This window comes from Magallana gigas, chromosome 3 (assembly GCF_963853765.1).
Source record: "Magallana gigas chromosome 3, xbMagGiga1.1, whole genome shotgun sequence".
Taxonomy (NCBI): domain Eukaryota; kingdom Metazoa; phylum Mollusca; class Bivalvia; order Ostreida; family Ostreidae; genus Magallana; species Magallana gigas.
Genome location: NC_088855.1, coordinates 49,985,115 through 50,008,357, shown reverse-complemented (window position 1 = coordinate 50,008,357; position 23,243 = coordinate 49,985,115). Strand labels below are relative to the sequence as shown.

At 34.7% G+C, this 23,243-nt stretch overlaps 1 protein-coding gene across 1 annotated transcript; it reads right to left on the bottom strand.

The window, feature by feature from the left end:
- Positions 1–475: 475 nt before the first annotated feature.
- Positions 476–22,360, bottom strand: LOC105338382 (uncharacterized). The gene is made up of 3 exons (XM_034480688.2): positions 22,223–22,360; positions 1,698–6,167; positions 476–672 (listed from the first exon to the last, which is right to left on the bottom strand). Exon 2 carries the CDS (start codon positions 6,155–6,157, stop codon positions 1,709–1,711), a length of 4,449 nt encoding a protein of 1,482 aa, XP_034336579.2. The 5' UTR covers positions 6,158–6,167; positions 22,223–22,360; the 3' UTR covers positions 476–672; positions 1,698–1,708.
- Between the last annotated feature and the right edge of the window lie 883 nt (positions 22,361–23,243).

Below are 23,243 nucleotides of genomic sequence, written 5' to 3'. Positions count from 1 at the left end.
AAGCTATATTCCTTATACTAAAACATGCACCTTGTCCTGTGCCTACTTTGCATACAGTAAAACTCAATAGATTGCAGTGATCGGTTTACATATATATATACTTGTAAGTATTGCATTTGTTAAGATGAAAAATATGGTACATAATTCATATGAAAAGCAATAGAAGTGTGTGCACCAAACTCCACTGAATATATAAAAGGATACTGATGCTACAGCATTAATTTAGCAACGCAGACACGGATTTGAAGCATTTTTTGGGGGGATGCTTTAAAAATACTAAAAATACACTATTTATATGGTTGACGTTAAAAATACGCCGTCAAAGAATGATTGTGTTAAATTGTATACCAAATAATTAAAGACCCGTTATAAGGGTTTTGTAATTCCATTTACACCTTTAATAAATGCATGTAATCCATCCATTTGATTAGAGAACTATGCCACCATAGATAACAATAGTAAACCCAACAATTAATGTAAGGTATTATCCATTTATTCACAGACAAAATATAAATCAAATCATGATGTAGAAAGAAACGCTTAAAATAACCATTATTCTTTATGGATAAAATGACTGAAAATATGCTTCCAAAAAGAAAAAAAAATAACGACTCTCTGGAGACACGTGACCGGAACAGGTAGTGGTCCCAGCAACTGCCATCTCTGCTCGCACTGAAAGCAGAATGTGTTTCAAATAAATCATTCAGTTTTAAAATGTCAACCTGGTTCTATGTATTCATGGATAGAAAGAATATAGCTCTCATATTTCTTCACTGATGCAAACATTCTAATAAATAGATTAACACAAGGGATGCCAAAGAGTACTCTACTACTATCATTGACTAAAAATTTTCAAGTGGATTACTCGTTATAAAGTAAAAATCGAAAATTTTCATTTTAATGCACCAGTTTTTGGCAACAACTTAAGTTTACAGACGTATTTTCTAAGCATTATAATTCGTAGCTTAGTCTGTTTCATCGGAACCCTATGGGTCAATTTTAAGAGGCTAATATATTATTATTATGGAATAAAGCTACCTATCTGCATACATGTAATGGAAGAAACAAATTTGATATTTCTTTTGATGTTAAATATCCATTCAAGTTATATATTTGTATAATTTTTCAATCATATCAATAATTATAGGACTTTGTTTTCATAACTACATGTATTAAACAATAATTGTTGATTAGGCACGGGACAATTACTTATCATGAAAAAAGACACGTTTGATGAACTAGTACCTTAGATATGTAGCTTAATTGTGTGCGTGTCCTAAAAGGGCGTTTGCTAACAAATATTTAGATAAAACAGTTTCAATATACATAAGTAGAAACCATGTATTATTATGTTTCTTTTTTCTTTTTAGTTAAGATACATGTGGCAGTAGCATAAGTTTCCTTAAAAAGAACATGCGTACAAGTTTTAATAAATCAACGAGTACTCTACTAGCGCTCGACTTAAACCTCCAATTAATCGTTTAGTCTCTACAAATAAAATTGAGTTCCCCAATTAAAAACTGTTGGAGCGCTTGAAATATTGATATAAAAGACGACTTTCAAATTGAAACGCCGTACATATGCATGCACGTGCAAGTCCCAATTTTCATACGAAATTGTCCCCTACTTTGTTTTCACTGAACACAATAATGTGTCATTTATTTTCTGAAGTGTTAGTATTGTCAATATATGAATACCTTTCTCTCCTCTACATGGGTGCTGGTGAAACATGGAGCTGTTTATTTCTATAGTAAGTATTGTTCATATCTCGAATAACGCCCTCGGCATCCTCTATACATCTAAACGACACCAAGGCAGAAGTTCCACCAGAATCCTTTCCAACCATTACTCTGACAGACTCCAGAATTGGACTATATCCTTGTACCATACTCGACACTTCACGGACGGATACAGTAAAGGGCAGGCCCTTTATAAGAACAGGGAATCGTCTTCCTTGAAATGGACCTGGGGGTCCATGCGGAGGTCCAAGTGGAGGACGCATACCATGAGGTGGAGGGCCATGTGGCGGGGGTCCATTGTGGGGCGGTGGACCATGTGGCGGAGGTCCATTATGGGGTGGGGGTCCATGTGGCGGAGGTCCATTATGGGGTGGAGGACCATGTGGCGGGGGTCCATTGTGGGGTGGAGGACCATGCATTGGTGGGCCATTGTGTGGACTGTGCGGGGGTGGACCCCTAGGTCCTTGTGGTCCGCCATGAGGTGGGCCCATACCGTGAGACGGTGGTCCATGCATTGGAGAATAATTCATTCCTCGTGAGGGCGGTCTGATTTGTTTTAGTATGTCTACCATTTCTGACTTTGGAATAGGCTTTAGGCTAACCTCGTGGTCAGCAATACATCTATCTGGCATATTTAATGCTTTTTCACATTCTGAATTGTCACTGAACTCAACAAACGCTTCTCCTAATGGCCTTCCATTTGAATCATGAACTATGTGGATTCCTCTTTGAGCGATGTCGATTCCATCAAAAAGTTTGGCAATGTCTTTCGCCACAACATGAGGAGGTAATCCTTGAAGGTGCACACAGTGGAGATTTGTTGTTATACGATTTCTGTATTCACCATCTGGTGCTAAAATTCTGTTTGGCTCTATATTTGTAGGATTCGGCAGTAAAGGTCTTTTATCCGGTTCCTCACTTTGCTTGTTTGCCATCATCTCTCTCATACGTTCATGTAGTTGTTCTACATCTCTAAGACTTCCCGCGCTAACGCGTATTAGACGAGAATTAAACATTTTCCCATCGAACGTTAAAGCAGTCTGGAAGTCGGATAACGTTGACATTTCAATAAAGGCTGTACCAGTACACCGATTTTTTATGTCATACTCAATATGGATACCTTCTCCATTTTTCGCAATTTCGCACCCCTTAAAAAATTCTACAACATCCACTTTCTTTCCGTTGATACCAAGTCCTTTCATCTGGATAATGTACTGGGATGTTCTGAGGGCTACACCCACTTTTAGACGTTTTGAGTCCTCCTGTTCTGGCGTCTGTTGGAGTTTACTAGCTGGATCGCAATTATCAAAATCTTTATTACTACATTTCAAAATTTCGATTCGACTACCATCAGTGAAGATTTTTCCATGAAAGTTCAACCCTTCTCTAAAACTTCTTTGGTTTTGAAACTTAATAAAAATAACTCCTGTCATTTGTCCCTTTTCATTTTTTTCACTTTTTATTCCCTCCCATGGTATCTCACATCCAGTGAAGAACCGGCGAACATCGCGAAAATTTGTATGCAGTGGCATACCCTTAACTTTTACAGTTATATCTGTTTCAGTTATCTCGGTTGAGGTCAAAGGTCGCTTTTGTCCTCGGGAGTCTGTATCTTCGGCTGTTTTTCCTAACTTTGGAACATTTGCATTGCTATTTGATTCAGACGATTTACCATATTTCTGGTTGCTACTGGTATTAGATGAAGTACGTTGACTGTCCGAACTTCTTTTCTCGAGTTCCTCTTTTGAACGAGGTACATCCCTTCCAAACTGATCACGACCTTTGCTATCTCGCCTTTCGTCCTTCACTCTATCTCTTATATCTCTCCGGTCACGATCTTTGTCACGATCACTCCTTTCATCTCGCCGATCTCTTCTGTTGCGATCATCGTCTCTGCGCCTATCTCTGTCCCTATCATGTCTGTCTCTATCCCGCGATTTTTCTCGGTCTTTATCACGCGATCTTTCTCTCTCTCTATCACGGACTCTATCTCGGTCTCGGTCTCTATCCCGACTGTATCTATCCCGCAAATCCCTTGTTTCTCTATTGTCGCGCGAATCCTTTTCACGACTTTCTCTAGATCCACGACTGTCTTTTTCTCTAGACTCTCTACGATCGTCACTCGATTTAGCTCGCATGTCAGAATCAGATCGTTTGCTGTCTTTATTATCTCTAATTTCTCGTGGCCGATTATTTGGATCTCTCATATCTGCATCGCTTGGAAATTCAGGTCTCCTGGGTGGCTCAAATGGTCTGTTGTTTTCCTGTCGTTTCATTGGTTCATTGACTTCTTGGTCAAAAAGAGATGGGATATTATTTCCCGGAACTCTGTCATTCGGGTTAACGCGAGCAATAGGTGGATGTCGACGGTCTTGATCCACGGGAGGACGATCAAATTGGTCTAAATGTGGCCTAGGTCCATGCTCATGCATCCCTGGTCTGAGGAGTGGTGGTCTTGGTCCTCGATGCTCCATTCCTCGAATACCAAATCTGGTTGGTCCTCGTCTTTCATTAAAGCCGTCATCACCATCAAATGGGGGCCTCGGTCCATGTCGAAAAGGCGGTTGCATTCTAGGACCTCCTGGTGTACTGAAAGGTGGGTAGTTTTCAGACAATCCTTCAGGTCTTGCACCTGGAGGCCCAGATCCGAGCAATCCTTCCCCTGACCTAGCGTCATTATCAGGCCGATCCATATCGTTTTCAAACGGAGGTCTTTCGTGAGGAGGTGGTCTAAATCTCTCTTCATCTTGTGGCGCGGAAGATTCCCTCCAAGGGGGTTCCCTTTCCGGAAAATGCTGTTCTCTGTTAAATGGAGGCCTTTGATTCGAAGGAAATCTTTCAAAAGGTGGTCCACCGCGGTCTGGAAAATGTTCTCGGTTACTTTCATGCATAATTCTAGAATCATTTGGTCTATTGAGCGGAGGTCTTGAATCCGGTCCATCGAACTGGGGTCTTGAATTAGAAGGTCGATCAAACGGCGGTCTAGAGTCGGGTGGCCTATCAATCAATGGTCTTGATACTGGAGGTCTATCAAACATAGGCCTAGAATTCGGAGCCCCATCAAAAGGACGTTTGTCTACTGAATGTGGTCCACCGTGATCAGGTTCGTGAATATCGTAGTGTGGTTGATCTGAGCGATAGTCGTCTTCTGCAGGTTGATTTGGTGGTGGATTAAATCGTGATCGTCGATGCGGTGGTTGATCTGGTCCACGCCTCTCAAAGGGAGGATCGTTGTCTGGGTTCCATTCGTAGGAATCCTGTTGATTGTGATGCTCATCCAAAGGAGGGCGTTCCAGGAGAGGCGGCGGTCTACTGTGTGGGAAAGCTCGACTGTCATTCCTATTAAAAGGCATATTAGGTGGAACACGTCCCTCGGGTGGATATGACCGCTGATCCCCATCCTTTGGCTCAAAATTTCTATTTTCCATTCGATCAGGACGGTACTGGTCTCTGATGCCTCCGGGATGTTGATACATTTGTGGGTTATTTTCGTCCGGTCTTCCATCGTAGCTACCTCTGATGTTAAATTCATTTTGTGGAACATTCCTGTTAGGCTGTGTCTCATTGCCATCTTGATGAAAAGACCCTCTTGAATAAGGGTCTCTGTTATACAAATCTGGAGGATAATTATTTCCATATCTTTCATTGGGGAATGCTGAATCACTTTTGAGTGGTGGCTTCTGTTCATCACTTTCAGGTTTACTAAATATCCCTGGATTAAGCAAACCAGACTTTGATAAATCGGATATTAATTTGTGTGGATCAAACTGGGCATTTGGTTCACTCCGCGTATCCTTATCAATCTGACCCATTCCGGGGGTTGGATGGCGCTTTTCAAATGCTGTCATAGGTCTGGAATTGCTATCTTCTGATGAAAGTGAACCTTTGCCAGAACTATCAATTTGCGGATATCCTCTACCCTGCCCGTAAACTGAATCATAACGATGGTAATCAAAATTCCCTGGGGCTTGTTTCTCAAGCGACTCCTGTTTGGGATACTCATGACTTTGTATAGCTTCCATTTGCGATGGCGGATATGGATAACTCTGTGAAGGCACTGAAGCCGTGGGAGCAAAGCTATCTTGGGATGTATAGGATTGTTGGGAAGATGAAGACGAATGCTGAGGTGGAAACGATGGCTCGCCAGCGCTTTGTCCTCTTGCTTCAGCAATGACTTGCTGCATTTGTGTTTTGCTGCTAAGATAAAGCATAATTTGACTTCCATCAATATTACCCAAGTTCAGCATCATGGCTTGTCGGGCGTCTTCATCTGTACTGAATGCAATGAAGGCATCTCCCTTCTCACCGCCGATGATATGAACACCCCCTGGTGGTATATTCAGGTCCTTGAAGTACTGTCGTATGCTGGCGGCACTGGACGACCAAGGAAGTCCTTGAAGACGGATGATGACGGACATGGTGTTTATCCTGAAACAAAAAACGATTAATTAACTCTGGGGAAATGTTGCTAATTTTTAACTTTATCTGTTACTACAAACTTGTTTCGGTGCCTTCGCTTTATCAGATAACTCTGAGAAATTGTGTGTAGATGCACTCAAAATTAATATTAAAATATCACTGGCTATTCCGAATTATTTGGAAAGAAAGGTAGTTTACTTCGATATCTTGAATTCTTGGATATCTCTGGGTTTTTTAATCGGTCCCATGAAGTTCGAGAGGAAAAAGTTGGACTACTTGTCTATTTTTACAAAGTTAACATGATTTGCATATCCACATACATGTAAAAAGATTACTCTTAAACCGAGGATAATTAATTTTTATATGAAATTATCGCTAATCATATAAAAAAAACTTTGGAATATCACTGACCATGTTTTAAGTCGTTGTATAAGCTTGGATTCGGCGCATCTTATTCGTGAAATTAAATGGCCAATCTATTTTTACCATGGTCATTGAAAAAGTGTACAACTATGGTGTAACATATATTTACTAGCATTGTACGAAGTTTTAAATTTTGATAACTGCATTATGAAAAATCACATCTTTTCACCTCAACCGTTTTTTTTTATACACACAGAAGTCGCCTACATGCATTAGGCTCTTTTGATGCCATATCCTAAATTTTCAACTAGAACTTTTCTCTCAAACATACGTATTGCCGTACTATTGTTAATGAATATGGATGCGGATGCATAAAAAATTTGTATTGTGAATGTGATTAATATTATTTATTATAATATTAATATAGTGGTTAATATATATTTAACCAAAAAATATGATTTTAATTTTTTGGAAAGGTAAAAATTATAAAAGCCCCAGCGGAATTCGAACTCATAACTAACAAATTAGTAGTTAACGGTCTAACCCATTGTGCTACGGTGTTAAGTTGTTTATTTTGATCGGAAGTATGTCATAATATAGAGGTGTCCCATATACCTATATGTACCATCTTTAATAAATTTGTTTTCAAGGAAACTTGGTGTTAAAACTTTCAAAATGCTCGAGTCAAGAAACCTTAATGTACCCGAAGATGTTTCTTCATCAGACATTCTCGTTGTATAGAATGATAACCTAGCAACAATTCGATACCTACTTTGGTTTTATAAGATTTTCAAGAAGCGTTAGGATGTGTAAAACACCTACTTTTAATTTTCCAATGCTCTTTCGTTCGTGATGAATAACATTATGATGTTTTAATGTATACATGTAGGTGTGGTGCCCCAGTGAAATGTAATAGGTAAACCATCAGCATTTGTTCAATACTAACTACAGGTATTTTACCCTTATAAGAAATTTTAAGATGCTTTTATGATTCAGTTTGAAAATATTTGAACGACGAAATATATTTTATTTCAATGGTTTTCTTTTTACACGTTGAAATTTCGGTGTCCTTATCCACTTTAACTGCACTCACTCATTTATTTTTGTAAAATTATCTTGTCTTTAAACGGCTCATAACAAACTTTATATCGTCGCTTCTATTGTACGAGATCCGTCTTCTTGACGAGGTTTATTTAGGTTGTGAGAACAAGGGATCAACGCATGACCACTTTCTCATCGAAAATTGAATCTTTAACGAAAGTATAATCGCAAAGGCAAGTGCTCATGCGTTCAATCTATCAAGGGGAAGGAACTGAACCAGGATATGACCGAACATCGCACGTGTACAGGAATAAGTCGGATCTTAATTGAGATATTACTTAAATTTTCTCAATGATTTGCATTAAATGTCGTAAAGAATTTTGGGGATAACAATCTCTAGAGCGAGACTGTCAGCATTTTGCAATGCAATGAATGTGTACACTCACTTTGTCTAGTATAAAAATGGTGCACTGTTCTACAGAATTAATTTCTACCTTTATTTTTAAAACATAAATCATAAAACTAAGACATTGCAAATTCACTAAGGTACATATACACATCATGATAAACCTTCGTATTATGAAATACTTTTTTTCTATCCAACGTGCAATGAAAGAGAGTTTTAAGTTTTTTTATTTTTGATCGAGAGTCATTTTGTATAACCGTAGGTGAAATGTTCACAAATAAAAACAACAAATTCTACCGATTTCTTTTCAAATAAACTAAATGATATCGCGCGCAAGCGCCGGAATTAACACTTTACACATTAATATGATACAATGTTTAAAATGATGAACATTTCAAAAACGTGAGTGGGTATTAATTGTGTCGTATCTCTTCATTTTGTTCTTTGTCAAAATTTCACTATTATTTTTACCATTGTCCCTAAACATATTTTCAGATAAAAAAACCCCAACCTTTTGTGAATAAAAACACTAGGGGAGGGGGACCCCCCCCCCCCCCCCCCCTTCAATCTTCCCGTTCTCTGCATACACCTTATGTTCATATAGACTGCTCATGATTTACAAATTAATGTATAAGGTTTACTTCTTTATCAATCTGTCGTGCTATAAAATATTATGAAATTAAAACGCTACCATATGCATATTTATTTCGATTTTTCAAACTAAAGTTGTCAGATCCAACGTAACTGTCCGACAATTAGTCAACCCACGTTCCTAGCAACCTCTTTCCATTAAAATTAAAATCGCATCATCAATCGTAAATATTAATTAACTTTTTAGTATAAACCAAGGGTGTCCAATCCAAGGTATCTGTCAGTAATGCCTGATGAATCGTCCTATACTGGATATTTGCCATGACGTTAATTAATCAACCCTCGGTCTTGGTAATTCCGTTCTAGGAAGTTCTATTCTATTCTCAATGGAGATCAAGATCGTAGCAGCTAACCTTGACGCTAGGTCGTAGATATCTAAGTCTTTTAAACGGATCGTTAGGTTAGCCGCTAGGTTTCAGATTTGAAGTTGGAAAATGAAATATTCAATTAAAAACTAATTACATCAACATAGTTTGTTAATTTCAAGCGAAACATACATGTTAAAAATCATTATAACTTGAAGGATGAACAAAATATCGCTGAGAAAATGGATTTCATGTTTGTTACAAAGTGGTAATTAAGGTGGCCATCTTGTATTTGATGCATAGCATAAACTATTAAGGTTATGAATATTTACGTATAGCGGCTAGGCTAGCTTACCGTTCAACTACGTAGCCCTACGTAGCAGCTACGACCTTGAACGCAGCTTCGCAGGCATTCTAGTCATCAAAACTAAAATTGCGAATTCAAAAAACGAATTTTCTTAATTTTGTAAAATCTTAATTTCAATGTATACTTAAGTAAGATCCCAGTAAATATTTCACTATTTGCGTAATCATTTAATATCATTTGATTGTAAGCATATATCTTAATGCAAATTTCTACGGACTTGGATCCGCCAAAGCGTGTCCACCACCTTACTCTCATTTATGCTATTCGGCTTGGTTTATCGAAAATGAAAGTAGAGTTTTAATTAATTTTACAATATTTACTTATCAAGTAAAATTGAATTATATCTTACGGACATAATTTGCCTCGTGTTAAAATACTAGAACCAAAGGTGTAAGCAGTTACTCTGGTGCAGGCATATTTGTGTTTATTGGCAAAATGCCTTAATTTAAATAAGTATACATGTATATCTTGAAGAGACGCTTACAATAATTTCACATGAAATGAAAATAAAAGAGGCATTTTTTTCGAAAATTTAACGTAATAATAAATTCCAGTCAAAATACAGTAAAACATATAACGAAGTCCCAGGGACGGCCAATTTAACTTCGTTATAAGCGTAATTCGTTATATCCGTCAAGTTTACAACATGAAATAGAGACTTGGGGAATAAAATTCACTTCGCTGTAAGCGTCAATTCATTATAAGCGTGTTCGCTATAACCGTGTTTTACACATTTAGACGTCCTTATTTACTACTAAGTACCGTGCAATTGTATCTATTGTAAACTGAGGGACTGATTGACTGCCGGACGGATCAAAAACACGATGTTCACTTAATTTGCAGATCGGGGTGGGGGGGGGGGGTGGAGATTGTGCTTCACAGACCGCGCTTGTCAGGCGTTTACCCATCGTCTGATGCCAAGGTCCGGAGTCCGTATAGTTCCTAGAAGGGAAAGAACGTTGGCTGTGGGTCTTAGATCTATAGCATTTTTTCTTTCATTCATTTAAAGTTTGTACTGCTGAGGCTATTTCTCTACTTTCATGTATGGAGGTTTTTAAGAATTCTGGTAGCTGTATTTAAACTGTGGGCCATTTCTGGTCACAACAAGTCATGGCTTCAAAACTGACACGACAAATTCATAGATCATTACCTCCTAATTATTAAGAAAACCATTCTTTATAAATGATCGTCCTGTTCTCTATCAAAAGAATTTTTCGACATTTCATAAAGTTGCTTGGTTCAACTGTATAAAAGTGTCCAATTTAATAAATTTATAATATGGACACTCTAAAACAATAGTTTTATTATTTTCGTTTTTTTATATACATGTATCAAGCATTTATGTGGGTAGTGTTAAGTTCAGTGAACACCGCTCATAAACCGTCACACAGGTCACCCCCCCCCCCCAATAATACAACAAAAATTATTATTATAATAAATTGAAAAATAGTGAACACCGCTCATAAACCGTCACACAGGTCACCCCCCCCCCCCAATAATACAACAAAAATTATTATTATAATAAATTGAAAAATAAACTTAGGTAATCAAAGATTGCAAAGCCCACTGAGACGAGACATCACCTCTATGAGACCACCTTTATCATATTTTATGAAAATCATAATTAAAGGTCTTGGATATTCCTGGATACTGCAGTGTAGTTTGACAGAGTATGGTATATCATATGTTGAAAAAATTGTTTGATAATCATATGTTCATTTCATACAGTATTGTAAGATACAATGTATACCAAAAGACTAATATAAAATACAAAATTGCATCCTAAAATACTATGCAATTTTGTGTCATATGATACAATGTAATACTGTAATATACAATATGATATTGTAACATACGATGTTATATATAACAATACCATATGATCTAATTTCATATCATAATAGACGAAAAAAATTGATAAATATCATATCATATAATTTTATTTTCAATATAATATTATATTATATAATAATTAAATAGTGTTTCATATATTACGATAGTGTATCATATCATACAATACTTTGTCATAGGAATCATGCTATATCACTTAACAACAAACACATCTATCAAGCAAATTTGAGTGAGGTATGAGGTTTTTTTTTAGCATCCTTGATAATGGAGATCAGGCCCTGTATCTGAAGCTACTCTACGATACATTTATATTACAGTTAAATCAACCATGCAAGTTTGAAATAGTACTATTATCGATAAAACATGTGACCTGTTAAAAAACCTATAACCTTTTCCAGCATCTGAAACCTATGGCTCTGATTCAGCATCCATGTCTGTGGAGTGCATCAGAATCACAAGATGCATCATCTTTTCAAAGGATGACTGCACTGAAGAATGTGCGATATTTGCGAGAACTTTTAAAGTAAGAATGTTTCTTTCAGTTGCAGAAATGGTCAACATCCACAGTGCAACTTTACCTAAAATAAATGTTGTTACCAAGTACGAATTTGTTTTCATAGGCCGGGGTCATTACGATTTCTTAAATCTCCATACAATAATGAGAAGCCACTTTCATACTGACTTCGTACATAGCGCATGTTTATCTATTGTTCCCCGTTTAACAGGTGTTGTATATTTGCATTATCTAAGTTATGTCAAAGGATGACTATTATAATAGACATGACAAACATGCGCTCATGGTTTAGATGAGAAAATACTGCATCTTCTTACTTTCGCTTCCTCAGTTGATTATTCACCACGTGATTTTTCACCTCAGGTAACTTTGTGAATACAAAATTCTATCACGTGAAGTGTAAGGTAGCATGTTATGTTCTTACTAGGAGATTGTTTTCGAACACGTTAAGTTGTCAATCATTGATTTATAGTGATTCTGTTCTATGGGTGTGGTCTTATTGTTAAAACCATAGTTTTAGTACACTTGAACCATATAATGTTAAACAGCGATCATTTATTTTTTATACATGGCATTGTTATTCATGCTATTCTAATTATATTACCATTTCAAAATGTCAGCTCCACCTCTCATGCATATTATTAACATCAATTTTATATTCAATCAAAGGCAGATAAACGAAAATTCTCTTTTTTTTTATAGTTGTAAGGAGAAAAATATAGACAGGGTTTATTTTATCACAGGCAAATATTTTAATTTATGATGGAAATTGACAAGACTCTTGAATGAAATTAACAATAGTGATATAAAGTAAAGAAATAAACGCAACAGAGGCTACCGAAAAAGACCCAAACCCAGGCGCTAAGTGCAGTCATCCTTCGATAAAGATTGAAACAATTATAAACAATTTGACTATCAAAGGGCACCTGCGCTAAGATATTTGACCAGCTATCAAACCCAAACCTTATCAAGCATCCGAAATCTACGGCTTAGATTCATTCAAGCCTCTCAAGTTCGTACATGTAAGTACCTGTTGTAACTGGAAAAGAATAACAAAGGGCACCTGCTCCAAAAACTTTAACCTGCTCCAAAAACCCTAACCTCATCCAGCATCCGAAATTCATGGCCCAGATTCGGCATCTGTGTCGTTCAAGTCCATGGTTAGGTCCAAATGCATCATCCATGCAAGTTTGGTGAAGATAGGACATATAATAACTTAGATACCGGACCTAAACAAAAAACTTTAACCTGCTCCCCCGACTTCGACTCGGTAAATGAATGTTACCTTATATTACTGCTACATTGATTCCCCGTTTGTTAAACTGAGGTTGATAATGGGCTAAAAATATTTATCGGTTCTCATGCTAAAATACATGTACAATGCGGCAGTCAAGTATAACTACATGTATTTTGCATGTTACTAATGCAAGATTTGAATAAGAGGAATAACTCCATTTTTCATTTTAACTTGAAATTGAGTTATTCCGCTTTTCAATATGACACTGCAGCAGCATTTGACCACATGCAAAGGTGTTGACGTGCCTAACTGAATTAATGCATCTATTGTAGGGACCCTACAATAAATGCAATACTGGGCAATTCTTAATTCATAATTTTTAACCAATCATAATGTTTTATACCTTTACCCCTTCCCCCATCACAAAAAAAAATTAAAATCAACACTACCGTTAGAGGGAAGGAGCGGGAAAGATAAGACTTTCTGTTGTTTATTATTACCCTAAAATCACACAAACACCTGTTTTAGATCTGCGCGTGTATTTCAAAAGCATCACCACTTGATAGAGGGTATGCTCTTTCGTTGTACAATCTTCACAGATATTCAATTAATGTTGGTGTGTACCATGCATAATTAAATATTACTCAATGGTTCTTAATAAAGAATATGAAGGTGTCAAAATGCAAAGAGGATCACCGAATCCGACACGTTTTTTATTCTTCAGAAAAGCATAATTCCGCTCAGGTGAATAAAATATTAATATAAGGAGGTGTGTGCCACTTATCGTTATTAAAATAGATAAAAAAAACATTATAATCAAACACCTTTATACGTTGAGAGTGTTTAAAATTTACACAATTACTGACAAAAAAATAAGTTCTTCATGTTTTTGGAAAGTCAAAAATTATACAAGGCCCAATGGGATTCTAACTTGCATTCGTAATTAACACTTTAACCTATTGCGCTACGCTGTTAGGCAACACTTTAGGGAAATATCTTATTAAACATAAAATTATCCTTGATTTTATTGTTTATTTCGATCGGTAGTACGTAACAACATGGAGGTGCCCGATTCCACCTAAGCTCATTGTTTTTCCTGATACCACACCGTTGAAATAAGTCGAACGTAGAAGAATAACATGAGTTTCCAAAAAAATTTATCATTAAGATTCACAACCTGTTCTTTTCTTTGCAAGAAGAAGTATAATTTAACTTTATTTGGCAATTTTAGGGGGGGGGGCTCCAGGGGCGCGCCCGCTTCCTCTAATCCGCCACTGGCTTCTAAACAGTAGTAACTTAATATATGTATGAAAGCGAAATTGCTGCTGTTAACTCAATTTCACATACAGAATGAAAGAAAGCGCTTTATTCGCAACTGAGAGTGGCGACTTGATTGAATTGTATAAGTACTAAGTAATTCGAACATCAGAAACCTAAAAGAAATATAAAGAATCGAGATTCACGTTTCTACGTCAAAACCTAACGAATGCTTACAAGAGTCATTGCACTCTTCTAAACGCAACAAAACGTGACTTGATCCAGCAGCTGTGTCATCCAACTTCCTTTACAAGAGTCCGTAAACCATGAAAGTAATCGCAGTCCAATGATAAAGAGGAAAAGTAAAGAATCAGTTACCACGAAGACGATGATTTGATAGAAACACCAGTCCCTTATATTACTTCGATTACAAAAGGCCGTTTTCGTGTTGACCTTGTAAATCTGGGAGCGCAGTGAAACTTGAAAGCCCCTTCGATTGTGTGCGTGTCAATTGTCTTTAAGCTGCTTAGTCAGATGACATATTAAATTCTATGTAAGTTGTACAAAGATGGTTTTGTTAAAAATGTGTATAACAATAGGCAAAGCATTATTTTCCTGAGCTTAAAAGTGATATTTTAATGGTAAAAAATAATGTATGTTTACCAGATACACTTTACGGCACAGGATAACACGTTATTCAACCCAATGTATATAAACAAAGTGGGACGAATAATTCAAGCAATTAGCGGATGAAACTTGATGGGTTTCTCTTTTGTTAACACCCTCATGAAGTCTTAATTTTTGTTTAAGCATACAGCAATAATTTGTATTTACTTTGAATTTTTCTGTCTTTGAAATGAGACCGATTCTGCAAGTGTATAAATAGGTGAAAGTCTGTAAAAGTGTAAGATGATTGGTTTGCATGATCATCATTTGATACTGCAATAGCCGAAAAAAAACCTCTGACCAAGCAGCTTTAATATTGTCAATATGGGTGTCCCAATAAAGTATTTGATACCGTTTTGTCAAAGACAACAGAATTGATTTCTTCGACAATCTTTATAACAGCGTGTTCCATTTTTTTGTTAATTGCTATTCCATATCAAACTAAAGAGAAAGTAAAATAGTCACATGACTAATGAAGAAATGTAAAAAAAAAAAAAAAAAAAAAGCAAATGCCATCCTCTCTGGTGTCGACCCAGTTGACCAAGTCACTGCGAGACAGAATTTCCTTTCATTTTCTGCGTTGCACGAAAACCCGATTTTAAAAGATTCGCAAATATCCGTATATCGGCTACCAAACAGGCCGACCGAATGTTTCCGTCATCACAGTGGAATGTAACCTTGTGAAAAGTATTTATTTAATCTAAGATGAATGTTGTAAAAGTTAACATTTGCAATTGGTTTGGATAGAGCATAGAGGCATATTTATCTGAAAGAAGGTGTACTGGTAGGGCGATGGACGATCCATTGTCACTCCTGAATGCCAAAAAAAATAAAAAAAAATAATAAGGGTTATAGAAAATAAACCTTTTTCAAGATGACTGCTATAACATCCGACATTTGGGATAACATTGGGAACTTGCCTTACAGATTATTCAACGCATCTTGAAATGAAAAGCAAGAATGTGTTAAAGGCTTTTCCACTATCTGACCAACTATAATGCGAGTTCCGTAGGCCTTAGAAGTCACTTGGTATCACCACAGTCCTGCAGATCAGCAGAGGATCAATAGAAAAAGGATTGATTATGATCAAATATGAGGTGTATGTGTTTTTGGTGCGTGTTTTTTAGGGGGAATGGGTGTTATGATAGTAAGTTAATTGGTTGGCAACCATTCTAATAAAATGTGGGGGATTAAAAGAATAGGTGACAATTCAGATACAAGTAATACTGATGCATGGGGCGCGTGGTAGATGCATTGCCTTTAAATACCTTTTACTTTAATATAGTACAGAAATTATGGAAATATTTAAAAGTGCATCCTAACATCAAAAATTGTTGATCCCCTTCCCAATCTCTGGCATCAGGACCTCAATATGAAGAAGGTCATGGATTTTATAATTTTTGTAAAGACATCACATTTTCCTGTTTAACAAGCTAACCATGAACTTAAATTTGCATGATAGATTTAAGGTACTCATAAACTTGAGCCATAATTTTCCCAATTTTGGTTAAGCAACCATTTTTAATTGCATGTATTCCAGATTGACAAAATTGAAACTAGAATGCCATAGCTTATATTTCCTTCCCATAAAATCATATCAAATATTTAGAAATATATAAGAAACCCACACTCAATTTTATTTATGATTTCAAGTACATGTAACTAAACACAAATATTGCTCGCATTCAAATAGGTTTTTTCTGCCATATTTAAAATCATGAACCTGCTAGAAAAGCGTGGCTTAAATGAGGACACGTTTATGCTGATTTGAGAATCCTTCCCTAAAAAAGTGGAGTTATCATTTGAAGTAAAATTCACTTTGCAACGACTTCTCTTGTAGTACAAAGTTGTACCATTCAGTCGGACCAAAATATCTGTTGGTTGATGCCTCCTTTTCCGCAAACCTTGGATATATTTCAAATGTCCAGTTACTGAGAACTGTTACATGTATACACGAGAGTCGATGACGTCATGGCGTCCCAAACTGTTTATTTTTATCCACGCTGAGGTGTGCCGAAATCTACTACCCACCCAGACATTTCGTTTTATGATATTAACCAATCAATCTTATACTTGAAAAGAAAAACAAGCCACTTGAAAGAAAACAAGACATCAGTAAAAATGTTTTCGGTCTTCTGTTTTTGTTTTAAGCCAGTGGCTTCATTAAAACAAAATTAGGGTCAGTAATTTTTAAAACAATGAATGATAAATACTTAAAAATATATTTCTTTTCCTGTTGTTTAGCTTTTAGAAATAACACCAAATATAAAATTTTATCTTTTGGGACACCGTGTGTCATTAGCTATATACAAGGATTGAATGTGTGCACACAAAGCTACCACATTTCTAAATTCCAAGTATAAAATAGAGGTTTCAAGTGCAGGACACAAAACTCCGGTATAGTCTCCAGGTCGTTGATGTCAAACGTCAAATTTAATCGCCCATCTTGAAACGTAACTTTTATATCATAAACGTTCGAAAACACGACAATTTTCGCGAAAATCTGATGAATCTAATATATATGCTTTAGTCCGATTCCATCCGCCAACGAAAAATTATTTTAACGTTGGAGAAATATTTCAAACAATGGGTTCTCAAGATAAAACTTGATATCATGTCAAAGACTAGAAACCGTAAAACGGTCATACATTATTATAACCAATAAGGAATAACTGTACATTTTGGGTTTATGGCGATCATAAACCCAAAAAGCTAGCATTATTCCTTATATTTACATTTCATTCCGATTTATTTCATTGAAAATAACATTTTAACGTACTTTTGTATGGTAACGTGGCCAACAATGCATACGATTAATTTTATTCTCTTGCATGCCTATTTCATTTTCTGTACCAATTATTTATTGGAAAATAGAATTGAACTTTGTATTGCTATCCATGACAGATGCATGTACAGAAAAAAATGGCATGAAGTTCGAGTTTCCAAAGAAAATATATCAGCTATATCATTTCTTGGATGAAACATGACAAATTAATTATTGTAAAAATGGCATTTGTTTGTTTTTATTATTTTTTATAATTACTATCGTTGGGAGTATTTAACAAGGTTATTTATTTAAAGAAAGGTGGACGACTGTTCGTCCCCATCTTTACAAATGTTACAATTTATAAAATTATGAAAAGATTATATTTATTTCTTATATGTTTGTTTTTTTCATGTCAGACAAACTTTCAAAGAAGAGAGATCTGTTGAAGTTGCCAGAATTAGAAACTGAAAGTTAAATTAACGTTTGTAATAATTTTCCTCCTGACTTCTCTTACATCATGAAAAAGGTGGCATGCTGTGTAACTCGTCTAAATAGTCTTTGTGCGACATTAATTGTACTAAGAGCCAAATATTCAGCTTCTGAAATGCACATCCATCCCTCAGCAATGTTCCTGTATATTGACATCATCATAATTCGATGGAAAGAATATAGACTGCCTAAGTTGAGCTCTTGTAACAAGCTTGAATTTACGTAGTAAATAGCAATACAAGTTCTGTTGGGGGAGTGCCTGTACATAATGCATTTACCTGTATCACTTTGTTGTGCATGAAAATATTTGTGTGTGAGAGAGAGCGAGAGAGAATCAAATGCAACAACAAATGTTAGTAGTCATAAAAAGAAATATAGTTGGTATATAGTGTCAAATTATATAAATTATTTATCCTACTTGTACCTTTAAGTGTTTCTTTTTTATGTGAAGTTTAAATGCTTACATGTAGGAATAACATGTATATGTAGTAAGTACAGTACACGTTTTGCTTCAATACACACTGTTCAAAGCGTATATCAAAATTGTACAGATGTTTAAAAAAAATGCTTGCTGAACAGTTTAAAATGCAAAGAATTTCTAATCCTATATTTGTTGAAAAAATTCATAATCACTGCCAGTCAAATATTCTACATATAGAATTGTGTCAATGATTGCTGGTTTTGTGCTTGATCCAAATCCAGAGTTGAGTCCAGATCAGACCTTCATTGATCTACTCTTCAGTCTACAATCTGTGTTTGTCAGATTCCAACACATGGTGTTTGCTTTGTAAATGACCGTACAGTTAATGTATTTGGTTTGTCACCAATAAATAAGATGTATATGTATAAATGCAATATAATATAACTTAATGTATGTTAAAAATGCTGTCCTGGTTCTACCATCCTTTACATCTATTGATATCATTAATCCTTTTCAATTTTCATGTTTAAAACACAAAACCAGTTTATCAAAAAAATTTGATCTTCATGTAAATATCATTTGCATTTCAGATTGAAATATATTTATTTTTTAAATTAAAAGGACCACTTCCAATGAATTTTTCTCTCTAATGCTCCACATAACTGTTTCAGTAGAATTTTCTTGCATGAAGTCATCCTTCAGACATGTCATTGATAGAAAGATTTCCAAAATACTGGTACTTGAACGCGCTTAAACCGTATAATTCTAGAACTTCATGTCATCAATTATTCTCTTCAAGTTTTCTTTTCCATTTATTGTAAGTCTTTACAAGTGTTTACATTTATACCACAATTTCAATCTCCATTCTTTTATTAAAATGTATATTGCCTTTAGAGTTCAGTTTGTTTCATTACTTGAAATCATTTAGTAAAAGTTGATTGCAAATGATTAGATGGGATAAACACTTTTTAAATACCAACCTTTGCTGCCATTACAGCAAAATTAAAATATAAACAATAATAAATAAAGTTCTATAATTCAGCCATCTAAAATACAAGTTTAACAAGTTATCAAAATTTGCGCAGAATAATGTATTATTGTAGTGTTTTTTTTCCAATTCAATGTGTTATGTTTTGAGCAATATAGTTTCAATAGCTATTAAAATTTACTACTGATGATTGATAAAACACAACTACTGCTTCTATAATGTTTGTAAACCTCCATATCTTTTGATTGGTTTATAGTGTCAGCTTGGATGATGAAATCAATGGATGAACTTTCGTCCGTCTGATTTTCCAAGCAAAGACAATACACTAATATTGGCTCACTGTATGAGTTTTAAGTTATGTAATTCTCAATAAAAAATAATTATTGTTAAAATTTGCTTTAATTGCTGCATGAACATTTTCCAGCAAAACTAAGAAAGATAGGCATGCAGACTGCATAATTCAGAAATAATACATGTATTGTATCTTCAATAATTTACATTGAAGATAAATATTTCTTTGGTTTAGACTTCAAAGGCATTAAAGTCATTCTACCTGAAAAGGAATTATTCAAAATACCATGTGTATTTGGAAATAATTTAATTCTGGTTGTAACGCGCTTTCTGATTGGCTAAAAAAATTGTTTTGTATCGTAAAAAGAATGTTGCCTACGTCTTAGTAAGACTTATGTCAAAAACGTATCAATACGCCTGACGTTATGTTTGAATTTTGTACAATTTTACATCATTTTAAAGGTCAAATGACTGTTTTTATCTACACTGAAGAGTTAAAAATTAAATTATAAGCAATGAATTCAATATTTATTAGTTTTATACGATATAAAATGGTTTGAAACAGTTTACGCTTTCTTACAAACCGCAAAGCGGTTTATAAAGCGTAAACTGCCCCAAACAATTTTATATTGTATAAAACAAATAAATATTGAATTCATTCCTTAAATCAAACTGGCACGAGTAAAAAATGTAACTTGTATGTCTTTTATCAACTCTGAGAAAATATTTGTATAAGGTTGTCAATAGAATAAAATTAATTCCAAATCTTTAAATTCCCATTGTTACAATTAAACTTGGATAGAATTTATGTAGTTTTATTTACATTCACATATCATGTTGTTTTATCACTTTTATGTATAGTAAATCTTTTTAGCATATTATCGTATACATGAACAAGCATTTAACATACACCTACATGTATATAGAAATTTACTATCTAGTATCAAGCTTTTGTTCATTCTTTGTTTCTTAATTTATCGTACTTTTAATGAATATGTTAAAGTGTGAAAACCATCTTCGGTTCGTGTGCATGCCTAATTCAATAAAAATCACAAATTAATTTTAAAACTTTTAATGTTAGAGTGCAAGGAATCATGATTTTATCAGGAGCGACCCTATCAGGAGGATGACTTTTTAGCTACAATGTAAGTCAATTTTACATTTAAAATCATAATACATGTATTCCCTTCCTATTTAATCTTAAAAAATATATAATTATATATAGAATAAAATTTCTATCATGTCATTCATAAATCATGTAAAAATACAATCTTTTTTTAAATGCTGTGTGCTTTCTGTCAAAGTGCAATCATTTTATGTATGGTGAATCAGAAAAGTTTGTTCACAAGGCTTTCACGCCACATTTTAAACTGAGGCAGGGCCATTAAAATTGAAAAATCATGAAAATTTGGGAGATTCTTTTGCAAAATTCATATCAATATATTCATGTCCTTAATTTTGGGGGTAAAATTATGTAGCTTAAATTAACTATTTAAATTTATGAAAAAGGTACATCTTACAAATTGGGATAGGGCCTTTCAACAGCTCAAATTATAGACAAGCAGGAGACATTATTATTCTTTACATTACTTTGTATTACATGTTCTTTTTTTACTATACTTTATGCTGTTTAAAACACTTTAAGATGACAATTAATTTACTTTACTTTAAAACAAAAACTTAAGAATTTGCTATGTGTGGGTTGTGTTTACAAGCAATTAATTAAATTTGGAAAAAGTTTTCACAAAATAAAAGTAACCAAATTGACCAGTTCACACTTTGCAAAAGTGGATTGAGTTGTGTCCCTTTGCAGGGTAAACTCTGAATTGGTCATAAAGAAAAGAAATCAAGATCCTGTGATGAAATCTCTCTGAATTTAACTTATCCTGTTGCCTCATCATGCAATAAAAATACATCCCAGAAGCCAAATTTTAAATGTTAAATGACAACGTTACAGTAACAAACCTCTCAGGCTACTGTGAGAAACCCTTAAGGCAACCAAGGGACACAACTTTTGTAAAGTTTTGATTGGTTTCAAAGATAGCAAATGATTAAGATAATAATGGTAAATTAGTGCAATATATATAAACCAATTCAAAAAAAAATATTTTCATTCAATTTGTTTGATCATTTGTTTTAAAAAAAAATGGAATAGGACCGATAACTCATGTACAACTATGGTGCATAACCACGTGATGACATTATACTATAATTCATATTTCTTCATTCTACAGAAAATTTATAAACATTCTTTCATGCATAGTATAAAATTTTGCGGTGTTCATATGTTATTGTAATTACTTGTAAATTATCAGATGTGTAAATCTGTCGATGCGTTTGTATATTTACGTTAACCGACCCCTCCTGCACTAGGCCTATAGGCTAATTTCACATGTCGACGAATTCATCAATTTTGCAATCATGGCTATGACTTTTTGTAATTTCCGTACCTGTACAACAATCTTCTAAGGAAAAATACAGACGTCTTTCACGATCAAAATACCATCTTTACATAAACTGTAGGTTGGATTCTCCTGCGGCCTTTGTAAATTTTCCTTGCCAAAATGGCGCATAAAATGTTATCGATGTAAAAGAAAATATATCCGGATAAAAACGAATAAAAATTAAAAATTCCTATCCTGATATCACTTTAATTTAATTTACTTAAATTGACAATAATTTTAATAGATTCTAGATTTTATCAATATGGTTAAAAGTATTTGATTGCAAAGTAAGGTTCAAGATACATGTATATATTTCAATGGATAAGATTGTTTTCAACATACATACCTGTATTTTATTGTCATATAACCAGAGACATAAATAACATGTTATTTATGTCTCTGATATAACACAATTAATTCTGAATAACTGATTCTAAAATACTTTTACAGTCATACTCTAACCATAACAATTTACAAAGGTATATGTATTGGTTTAAGAATTAAAAGAAAAAAGAAATACATATTAATATTTTTAAATGATCGAGTTCAATACTGAATTTTCCTCAAGTAAATATCTCCTGACTCACGTAATCGGAGACTCTAAATATGTAACTGTAACGCGTAACGATAAAATAATAAATCAGAGTGGCAAAAATATTGATAAAATTATTTCAGTTTCCGTTAATATTATATCTTGTTATACTTTCATGTTAAATACTGAAATCTGATTGGTTTAGACGCAGTTCATAATCTGTTCTATTACCCTCAGCGTTAGCAACGCACTTAGCAACGGGTAACATTACAAATTGTTACATGCGCAAAAATCATGCGCGTACGGTTTGCCTTAGAATTCACGTTATTCCAAAATTAAGACATTCAGTATAACAAAATAAATAGTGCCTGTTTGGGAGGATAACAGTTGAAATTGACACCCCTCCAAAACCATTGTCAACCTCCGCTTCGCGTCGGTTGACAATGGTTTTCTCGGGGCGTCAATTTCAACTGTTACCCTCCCAAACAGGCACTA